The sequence below is a fragment of the Lycium barbarum genome, chromosome 2 (genome assembly GCF_019175385.1).
Source record: "Lycium barbarum isolate Lr01 chromosome 2, ASM1917538v2, whole genome shotgun sequence".
Taxonomy (NCBI): Eukaryota; Viridiplantae; Streptophyta; class Magnoliopsida; order Solanales; family Solanaceae; genus Lycium; species Lycium barbarum.
In genome coordinates, this window is record NC_083338.1 from 116,956,654 (window position 1) to 116,968,287 (window position 11,634).

At 37.2% G+C, this 11,634-nt stretch overlaps 1 protein-coding gene across 1 annotated transcript; it reads right to left on the reverse strand.

The window, feature by feature from the left end:
• Nucleotides 1-299: 299 nt before the first annotated feature.
• LOC132626882 (12-oxophytodienoate reductase 1-like) lies at nt 300-11,279 on the reverse strand. The gene is made up of 5 exons (XM_060341905.1): nt 11,183-11,279; nt 10,313-10,453; nt 10,080-10,210; nt 1,856-2,032; nt 300-1,051 (listed from the first exon to the last, which is right to left on the reverse strand). The coding sequence occupies exons 1-5, from the start codon at nt 11,236-11,238 to the stop codon at nt 471-473; spliced, it is 1,086 nt and encodes a 361-aa protein (XP_060197888.1). The 5' UTR covers nt 11,239-11,279; the 3' UTR covers nt 300-470.
• Between the last annotated feature and the right edge of the window lie 355 nt (nt 11,280-11,634).

The following is an 11,634-nucleotide window of genomic DNA, read 5'->3' on the forward strand; positions in this document are numbered from 1 at the left end:
ACTTAGGTCCTGCGTGTTGGATGAGTTTTGGGTGATGGGGCAAGGTTCCCCAGCCCCAACCATTACAAGAAAATAAATGGATTAGAAATAAAGAATCATGGGGAGACATGTTCCAAGGACGCTTTTTGAACTTATGAGTGTGCCTTCCATTTCTATATTGAGTAAATGTGTAGCAGAAGTAGCTTTCTCTCTTACCTTTTATTCAAAATATAATTTCCCTGATAGTCGAATCAGTGTTGGAGTGGAGTTGGTCATAATATCTTGCTCGATCGAAAAGATACACCACATGATAGGAAACATGAAAAAACCATACATAATTCAAGTGCAGAAAATGCTAGTGATCTATCAATAGATCACATATTATGTGAGACATATGAAGTATCTGACAAACCCCTCTCCCCTTACAACCAAAAGAAAAAAGAAAAAAAAAAAAAAAAGATATCCAATGCTTCCATGCATCTTGTTCTGGTTTATAGAAATGAATAGTCAGTATAACCAACATGAGGATCAGATGTATAGAATGTATCCCTGTTATACTTGTTGAGAGGTGCATTGAGCTCAAACCTCCTTGGTAAATCTGGATTAGCTATGAAAAGACGTCCATATGCAACAAGATCAGCTCGGTCTTCATCCACAGCTTTGTTTCCATCTCCTCTATCGTAACCACCAGCTACCACAAAAGTACCTTTAAATGCCTCCCTCATTGGTACCAGGCTTTCAGGACATTCAACTTTTTCACCAACTGTTTTCATTCTTGGCTCAACCATGTGGCAGTAAGCAATGCCATACTTGTTCAAGGATTCAACCATGTAAAGTCCCAAAGCACTTGGATTTGAGTCTCCTGAATCCAAGTAGTTAGCAAAAGGGGAAAGTCTTACTCCGACTCTGTCAGACCCTATCTCATTTACAACCGCTTCAACTACTTCTAGTGCAAATCTACAACGATTCTCTAAAGATCCTCCGTATTGGTCAGTTCGATCATTGATTTGGTCTTTCCTAAACTGGTCAATTAGATAGCCATGAGCTCCATGGATCTCAACCCCATCAAATCCTACAAATTGAACAGATTACATAATACAAACTGGTTTGAAGATGGTGTTTATTTGAAGGCAATACTGAAGTGACAGCACAGGGACATATATTCAAAGCAAGGGTACACATCACAATCAATCAATTCACTTTGTAAACAATCTAACAAAGCACCTATATCTGAAAATGTTCTGCAAGATCTAAAATTGCTTGTGAAAGCATCTAAACCTAAGTTTCTTTCTTGAATCCTCGAAGACCATAGTGGAGATAACTGAAAAGTAACTCATTCTGGTTTTTCCTCAAAAGAGCACTAGTGAAATGCCATTTAGACTGCACGTCACATTGTTCACACACATTATGTTGCAATTAGTACAAAATGCTGTTCTTGTTTCTCTGTTGTATAGTTTATAGTACAAAGTTATAATCCAATGATCAGCTATCGCAGTCGCACCTGCCAAAAGATGGTAAACACACTCCAAATATAAAATGAGTCTACGCATTGGGAAAAAGTTAAGCTCCTCCTATATAACATGCTAAAAGGTCATCCTATTTTACCAAGTTTGACAAATGGTTGAGATAAATAAGCGCTTTAGACGTGAAGCATATATAAGTCATAGGAAATATTCGAATAGTGATATAGTCAGCTCAGCTTATGGATGTGCTTTTCATTCTAAGGAACTAACAATCCATTTTTGCAATTGCTGACCATGTATTTTTTTAATCTTATTTTCTTTCAAGATACTATACAAATTATGAAACAAAGATTTTGTACTCCAGAATTTCAGACTGAAACAACTATCCATCAAAGTACAAAACTTGACATTACCAGCTTCAACAGCATTTCTAGCAGCAATCCGGAAATCGTTAACAATTTGTGGAATTTCATCTGTCATCAGCTGCCGTGGTGGTGGAAATTGTGCAACAGCCCCGTCATCAGTACTAATTTGCGGTTTTAATGTCTTGTCTGTGCTGGAGATAGGAGCCTGTCCATTGGGCTGAAAATCTGTGGTAAAGAGTCAATTAAGAAGCATATATATTTAGTGAGACCGTTCTCTCAAAGCATCAAATATGCCTATATAAAATGGTAAAACCACATAACTCAAAGTTACTGTTAATCAGATCTGATCATGATCAGATCTGATTTTGTAGGATCTTGATTGATCTGATAAAATCAGATCCGATATGCTATTAAATGTTTTAGGAAATTAGATCAAATAAAATCCTCTTTTGATTATCAAATCTCCTAGAATCAAGAGATCATATTGCTAGTTTGTTTGTTTGTTTCTACTATAAATTTGTACCTCTACAGATGAATAAAGCGTGCAACTTTGATACCAAAATTTTCATGGTATCAGAACAACTTTATTCTTGTGTTGCTCATGATTAAAACAACATTTAATGGGCAACGTCACCCAGCAACATCAACAGAAGCGAGAGTTCTGTTAACAAAGTTCCGACCAAAGCAACTATGAACAAAGGCGGAGATTCCTCTCATTTATCTTTTTAGCTTACTTTTCACAAGCTAAATGACAAGAAGTATTTGGAATGGGCGCAATCTGTTCGTTTGGCTATTGATGGTCGGGGAAAACTTGGGCACCTAACTGGAGAGACGAAAAGGCCTGAACCAGGAGACCCGAAATAAACGCCCGGAGATCAGAAAACTCAATGGTAATCGCTTGGCTACTAAACTCCATGGAACCTGCCACAGGTAAATCATATTTGTTTCTTCCCATTGATAGGGATGTTTGGGAGGTTGTTAAAGAGATTTATTCTGACGTAGAAATTGCTTCTCAATTTTTTTAATTAAAAATTAAATTGTGGAAAGCTACGCAGGGGGAGAGGGGTGTTATTATTTACTATAATGACATGGTACGCAGGGGGAGAGAGGTGTTATTATTTACTATAATGGCATGGTTTCCTTATGGCAAGAATTAGATCAATGCTATAATGATGAATGACAGTGTCCTAAGGATAGTGTAAAAGCACTGGAAAAAGAAGAAAATGAGAGGGTATATCTATTTCTAGCAGGATTGAACCAAAAATTCGATGAACTTCGTTTGCGAATTCTTGGAAAAAACCCATTGCCTACTTTGAGGGAATTTTTTTCTAAGATTAGGCGAGCAGAAACAAGGAGGAATGTTATGGCGAGAAGAAACAAGGAGGAATGTTATGCTAAAAATAGAATCTAATCTGAAAGCAAAAAAATATAGATTCCTCTGCTCTAGTCGCTGCGAAAAATGAAAATGACAAGAAAAAGAAGTTGTGGGGTGCTTTTTGCAAAAAACACTGGCACACTCGTGAGACCTGCTGGAAAATCCATGGGAAACAACCTAACTGGAAGAAAAAAGGAGCAGACAACCATGGCATCCAGGCCTTTCAGAGTTCCAGCGAAGAATAAGGGCTACAACCTTCTTTAGAAGTGCCAGCTTTCACCAAAGAGCAATTAGAACTACTGTACAAACTTCTCCAATCTCAACTCCAAACCAGTAAACCCGATCCTTCCACTCCCACTTATTCTTTTTCCCAAACAGGTATCGTACTATCCATTTTTATGAGTACAAATTCAACAGGTGTACATTTTTGGATTATAAATCTAGGGGCTAGTGATCACATGGCATGGAATTCCCATTTTTTCTCGACTTATACTCCGTCTGTAAGAAATTAAAAAGTCAGAGTTGTCGATGTTTCCTTCTCAACAATTGCTGGAAAAGGGATAATCAAATTAACCCCCTCATTTGACTCTTTTTGATGTCCCTCGTGTTCCAAAATTGTCTTGCAATCTTGTGTCCATCAGCAAATCGACTTGAAACCTTAATTATCATGCTATCTTTGACTCTACTTCATGTGTATTTTAGGACAAGGTCTCGGGGAGGACGTGTTACACCCCGGATTTTTCGCACGTTAAAGTCGCAGCATGAGTTAGTCGACGTAAGTTCAAAAAAAATTATCTTGAGGTTAAAAGGGATTGAGCTTATTAATATAAATTGTTATAACAGTCTATAAACAAGATTAGTAAGTGGCAGAAGATTTGGAGGGTGAATGAATCAAAGAAGCATGAGTTTCGTCAAAGGTCGGCAAGTTGGGAATCTGATAACTTGTACTTTTGGGTGAGATTAGGAGTGCTTCACATGCTAAGCAGGTAATGATATGAAGTATTTGAATCGTATAATGGTCTCTTGTTAAGTTTGGAAGTCAAACGAGTTCTAATACGAAAGTCGACAAAGGGCGTCGCAAGTTAAAGTTGTAAATTTCACTGAAGATGTCGAAGAGCTCTCTCAATCTACTTGGAGTTATGAGGTGATCCACCTATCAAATCGAAGGTCTACAAGTATAGTTTCCAGTACATTTTACCATTTGTCGATACGACATCGAAGTAGAGAGATATTTGTGTTTTTGTCCAAGGACGCAAACTGCTGCGGGAACAGTGAACATAGTCGGTGGCTTAATTTTGCCCCTGTATATATACATGGTCTTGGATGAAATTTCCTTCATTTCTTCACCATAAAAGACCAGAAAACCCTAAGTAATATTCTCAAACCTTCTCCCATCAATCACAAACACACATAAAAGCAAATCAAACAATTTCAACATGGAGAACAATATGGCAATTACGGAATTGTGATTTCTTCACTATTTCGCCTTTCGGAGGAAAACTTTGCTTTGAAGTAACTTGGAGTTTGAAGTGATTTTTATCATCTAAGGTATACTTTAACTTCCTTTTGACCTCTTTAAACTTCTAAAAGTAATTAATCATAGAAATTGGTGAAAACCCCCATAGAACAAGCTCTTCTATATTCTTATGAAACTTTCATGAACTTAGCTTATTTGTTGGGCTATTTTATATAGTTTTGTTGTGTTGTTTGGAGTTGTGGTGATATGGATAGGATCATATTGAAGAGGAGAAGTAGAAAAGTAGAATTTTCCAGCATTTTACAAGGAAATTACGCTACAAAAGGGCCTATAAATTCACGCCCATGAGTTGCTCGATTAAATGTCTAAATGAAGATTTCTATAAGCTATGACCTTGATTTTGATCTTGAATAGTCTGTATTATGTAGAAAATCATTCGTAAGGCGTTCGAGGACTCGGGGAAACATATATAACTCCATCGACGAGGTATGCAGAGCTTTCTATTCTTTTTGTGGCATGACTAGATTTCAAATGACCTTTCATTGAAAAGTTGTTCCGCTAACTTGGATCGAGTGCGTTCCATGATAATTGAGCTGACACATACTTCATCTATGACTTGTACCAAATTATGGTCCACATCTCCTTTTGGCTATCGATTAAAAGACTTTTTGTTCAACTTGTGTCGATTATGTTCCAAAATGGTTAAGCTTACCCTTTTCTCATGAATAGCTTGTATTGAAGTACCTTTCACATTTAGTATCCCTCTTGTTTATCGAATGAAGAATGATATTAGTTATGGTACCCTTCACATCAAAGTTGAGTTGATTGTACTTCCTTTAATTGAGTTAATCCTTATCTTCTTGTCTATTGCTCCAAGGTGACGAACCTCTCTTTGGCACACTCTTTCCGATAAAAGTTGCGTCGATCATATTTCATAAGAGTTTGACTAACTTTGGCTAAGTGAATAATTCATATTAAGATGTTTCCTTATACTTTTACTTCTTTGGCCTAATGATTAAATAATGATAAACATAGCGACAATAATGATAGTCGGAGGATAACGACGATAGGTCACTCCGACTCTTTCCATGATATTTCTTCTGAGGTCAGTCTTGCATTGCACTTATATATATATGTATTTATTTTTATTACCGAGCCGCGCTATAGTCGGTCGGGTAGGCACTTATATGTGCACCTAGACATGTTTCTTTCTTTACCGAGCCGTGTTGTAGGTGGCCGGGTAGGCACGTAGTTGTGCACCTAGATGTATTTCTTTCTTTACCGAGCCGTGTTGTAGGCGGACGGGTAGGCACGTAGATGTGCATTGCCACTGATCAGTTGGGCAGAGATGATGTTATGATGATGAGCTCACCCCACAGAGCGATTTATTATTGTTATATGATATGACATATGCCTCCACATTGAGGAATAATTTTACGGGCATGCATTTACATTTATGTCATGATTATGGTCGCCCTTAGTGGCCTCGTTCAGAGTTTCAAGTTATCTCTACATCTCTTCCCAAGTTATCTGTATTTCTTATGCTTATGTTATGTTTATGCTTACCACCTTACATACTCGATACATCTTTCGTACTGACGCATTTTGTGCGCTGTGATCATGCCTACAGGTACGGTAGACAGATTATTGTACCTTTCTCAGTAGGATACCAAAGTTCAGCAGGGATGTTCGCACTCTATTCTCCGGAGTTGCTGGTCAGAGTCATTAAATAGTATATATATATATATATATATATATATATATATATATATATATATATGTATGTATTGAGTATGTCTATAGGTACGTCGGGGACACTGTCCCGACCAGTTGATGCATATTAGTGCTCTTAGAGGCTTACAGACTATCAGTCAGTGTAGAGGTATTGTGTTTGGCCTTCCCAGCCTTCTCACTAGTTGTCTTTCTTGGTTGTGGCCTTGTTGGACCTTGTTATGCATATATGTGTTGTTGGCCCTTTTCTGCTTGCAGGTTGTCATGATATACTTCTTACTATTGTTATTCAGCGGCCTTGTCAGCCTATGATTCATGTTACAAAGTTTAGATATCATAGTCGGTTCGCTCGACCCTTCGGGTGCCGGCCATCCCCCCCTCCCCCCCCCCCCCCCCCCCAAGGTTGGTATGTGACAGGATGATTGGCAATGCTAGAGAGTCTGAAGGTCTCTATTTTCTTGAAGATGGTGACAAATTAGCAAATTGTAGTTCAGCTTGTTTGAATTCTATTCTAGTTTATATTGAAGTCATGTTATGGCCTAGACTTGGTCATCCTAGTTTTAATTATTTGAAACTCTTGTTACCTCAGTTGTCATGAATAAAAGTTCATCTTCTCTCCAGTGTAAATTTTGTGAAATGGCTAAACACCAACGTTCATCTTTTTCTTCCCAAAAATATTATGCCACAGAACCCTTCAAGTTAATCCATAGCAATATTTGGGGACCTTCTAGGTTAGCAACCGTAAATGGAAAAAGGTGGTTTGTGAGTTTCATAGATGATCACACTAGACTAAGTTGGGTGTAATTATTGAAAAACAAAGGGCAAGTAAAACATATGTTTGAGGTTTTTTTATGTAATTGTTGAGACACAATTTAATGAGAAGATCCAAATATTTCGGAGTGATAATGGGAGAGAGTTTTTTAGTGTCCAGTAGGCAATATTTCACTTCCGAGGAAATAGTGCACCAAAGTTCTTGTCCTTATACACCCCACCAAAATGGAATAGCTGAGAGAAAAAATAGACATCTTATGAAAGTAACTAGAGCCTTATTATTCACAAGTGGGGTCTCTAAATTTCTTTGGGTAGAAGCTATTTTGATAGCCACCTATCTTATTAATAGGATGTCTTCCTGTGTTCTAGATTTTAAAACCCTTTTCAGTATGTTTAAGACATACTTTACTATTTCTAGATTGATTGTTGATCTATCTTTGAGAGCTTTTGGATGTAGCGTATTTGTTCATGTTCATGATCATAATAGGAGCAAACTTGATCCACGTGCTAAAAAATGTGTTTTTGTTGGCTATGCTCCTAGTCAAAAGGGATACAAGTGTTATGACCCAAATACTAGGAAGATTATTGTCACAATGGATGTCACCTTTTTTGAATCTCAAGTGTTTTTTGGAACTCATCCTCAGGGGAAGAAACATAGTGAAGATTCAAGGGATAATAAGGACCCTTTTGACCTCACGTGTGAGAAACAAACTGATCTAGGTTTTATGATAGACACTGAAAATAGTACTTTTGGTAATAACAACCTTGAGAAGGTAAGAGATCACATCTTAAATAATGAAAATGAAAAACTGAGATAATAGAGCCTTTTTATGATAACGTTAATGACAAGGACAGGGAGCAAACAAGTGAATTACAGGTTTACTCGAGGAGAAACCGGAACCAAGAAAAAGAGATTAAGGACTCTAATTAGAACCAAACGTCTACCCCACAAGATCTCACTGATATACAAGGTAATTCTCCAGAACCTAACTCTGATTTACCCCTTGTTACTTTAGACCTTGATCTTCCGATTTCCAAACGTAAAGGGGTAAGGAAAGTCACTAATCATCCAATGTCAAATTTTGTGTCAGACAGAAACATGTCCCCTTCGTATGTAGCTTTTCTTTCTCAATTATCTTGAATAGAGATACCAAGAAATGTGCAGGATGTTTTAAATGTTCCCGAGTGGAAGGAGGCAATTCTAGAGGAGATGAACACTCTTCAGAGAAATGAAACTTAGGAAATGATGGAACTACCACATGGAAAGAAAACAGTGGGCTGCAAATGGGTGTTCACCATCAAGTTTAAATCATATGGGTCCCTAGAGAGGTATACGGCGTATTTGGTAGCAAAAGGGTTCACTCAGACCTACGTGATTGACTATCTCGAGACGTTCGCTCCAGTTGCCAAATTGAACTCAATCAGGGTTCTTCCAGCCGTTGCTTCCAAACTTGATTGGCCACTTCAACAACTAGATGTGAAGAATACATTCTTGAATGAAAAACTCGAAGAAGAATCTACATAGATCCTCCTCCGAGTTTTGAAGAAAGGCATGGAACTAGAGTGTGCAAGCTAAAGATATCTCTTTACGGGCTCAAACAATCTCCAAGAGCTTGGTTTGAGAGATTTACTCAGTTTGTGAACAAGGATACACTCAAGGGCAAGCATATCATGACATGCTCATTCGACATTCACTTGAGGGAAAGACAATTATCTGAATAGTGTATATTGATGATATCATGCTTACAGGAGATGACTTGTCAGAAATGAAGAATTTAAGAAACCAGTTGGCCTTGGAGTTCGAGATTAAAGATTTGGCCAATTGAAATATTTTCTTGGCATGGAAGTAGCAAGATCAAAAGAAGGCATTATGGTGTCAAAAAGGAATTATGGGCTAGATCTTTTGAATAAGATAGAGATGAGTGGTTGTCGTTCTGCTGAAACACCTACTGATTCGAATATAAAATTTACAGTAAATTTAATTGACCAAAGTCAATATTAGAGACTAGTGGGAAAGTTGATCTACTTGTCACACACTCGGCCTGATATAGCTTTTGCCGTAAGCTTAATCAATCAATTCATGCCCTTTCTAAAGAAAGAGCACCAAGAAGAGGTCTTTAGGAGTCTAAGATATTTGAAAGTTCACCAGGGAAAGGGCTGTTTTTCAGGAAAAAAACCAACAAAGGGGCATTGAAAGCTTTACATATGCGGATTGGGCAGGCTCTACTACTGACAGGAGGTCTACGTTTGGATATTGTACATTTACCTAGGGGAATCTCGTGACTTAGAGGAGTAAAAAGTAGAATGTCGTAGCCTATAGCAGTGCTGAAGCTGAATACCGATCTATGGTCCATGGGATCTATGAGATGATTTGGCTCAAGAAGATGATGGAAGAACTGAAAAAACGTTTGCTCGACCAATAAAGTTGTAGAGTGACAACAAAGCCTCCATAAGTATTGCTCACAATCCAGTTCAACATGATAGAACAAAGTATGTTGAAGTGGATATGCATTTCATAAAAGAGAAGATTGAAGAAGGAAGTGTGTGCATGCCTTTTGTCCCAACAAATCAGCAAATTGCAGATATTTTTATAAAAGGATTGTTTAAACTGAAATTTGAAATTCTTGTGAGCAAGTTAGGCATGATAGATATTTACATGCCAACTTGAGGGGAGTGTTGATTTGTGAATATCTGATTATGATCAGATCTGACGTTGTAGGATCTTGATTGATCTGATAAAACAGATCAATATGCTATTAAATGTTTTAGGAAATTAGATCAAATAAAATCATCCCTTGATTATCAAATCTCCTAGAATCAAGGGATCAAATTGCTAGTTTGTTTGTTTGTTTCCATATAAATTTGTATCTCTATAGATGAATAAAGTGTGCAACTTTGGCACCAAAACTTTCAGTTACCTTTGCTGGAAACCCTCCCTGTATGCCAAAGTTGACAAAAGAAGATTCCTCCTTTGGCATGGACTGCACTTACAATTGGTTTCCAGGCCTCAACTTGCTCCTTTGTCCATATACCAGGTGTATCTTGGTACCTTCAATCAATAAGCATATAGAAGCATTAACAAAGAGTATTTGGAGATGTATGGGAGGATATATTTTACGAGAACTTGGTAAATTGTAGGAACTGTGGTTACCCATGGGCAGTGTCAGAAACTCCTGTGGCTTCTGCTATTAGAAAACCGCCTTTTGTGGTTCTTTGTGAGTAATAAAGGATAGCATGTGGCTGAGGAACATTGCCATATGATCTCTGCCTTGTTAAAGGCGCCAACACAACTCTGGAAGTGCGATAATAAGAAAAAGTTCATATTTTATCCATCAAATCCACAGGGCTATGCATCACTAGGATGTCAAAACTCAATGCTCATCCAAAAAAGAAGCGCTTAAAATTAAAAGAAAGGCAAGAAAGTTAACGCAATAGATTTGAATTCCTTTGAAGCTTTAGATGATGGCTGGGAGATAAGAAGCTGCCTTCATCTGTATCACTATTAACTCATCAAGAACACTTACATATTAGGAATATTCCCCAAGCACCAAATAACAAATTCATATCCAAAAGAATTAAAAAAAAAAAAAAATGAGGCACCGGTCACCACTCAAGCTTAACATAAACTCTATGGAGCCAAAGTTCATCTAATTTCTTGCAATTGTATTTCGGCTTTAGCAAAGTTTGGCTCCATAAAGTTCCATATATGAAACTTGTTTTATGCCATATTTGAAAACTATACATCTGAACTTGTTTTATGCCATTCAATGCCAATACAATCCCATCTGATTTCTAAAGTTAAGATGAGGCACTTGATATAAATTCCAAACCATGCAATAAAACAAGTTCTTCTTCATGACTTTATTCGTATATTGTAGCAGAGTTCTTAATTCAGAATCCCCTGATCAAATTAATACTTTTCAACCATAAGATGTACATGATCAAACAATCTATGTACCAGACTAGGGAAAAGGCACAAAAATCTACAAAACTATTTGTAAGAAAGAAAGTCAAAAAGCACCTGTGAGAAAGTTGAAAGTTACCCATTTTACTGGGTGTGAGCAAAGGAATCTCCATTTTCTGCTTCTGCTCTTGTTTTCCACCAAGTTCCTTCTCTATTTTGGCCTTCAGTGCAAATGCAAAAGGGGTTGGTTGTACATAAATAAATTATGTATGGACTGTAAGGAGAAATACAGTATTTGTTTCATGTGGACCAATAGTTGCACTTGCACAAGGAATAAGTAGAGAATGCTACTCATGTTAATGTTATATTATTTTTTGTCTGCTAACATAATCAATACCCTTTAGATAATTTTAATAATCCTTGCTATTCTAATGATTCCCACTGAAATTGTTTATATATATACACACTTGATCAAAAGTTGGGCATATTTTAATATTGCATCTCCATTGGCCTTCTTTTAGCCCAAAAAAGGTCAACGGGGTTTTTGCACATGGTAATTGTTAAAAAAG

Excerpts from the sequence above, each read along its gene's own strand:
- LOC132626882 (XM_060341905.1), bottom strand. The coding sequence starts at position 11,238 with ATGGAGATTCCTTTGCTCACACCCAGTAAAATGGGTAACTTTCAACTT. Across the intron at positions 10,211-10,312 it reads GTTTCTGACACTGCCCATGG|GTACCAAGATACACCTGGTA; the intron begins GTAACCACAGTT and ends TATTGATTGAAG. Across the intron at positions 1,052-1,855 it reads TAGAAATGCTGTTGAAGCTG|GATTTGATGGGGTTGAGATC; the intron begins GTAATGTCAAGT and ends TTCAATTTGTAG.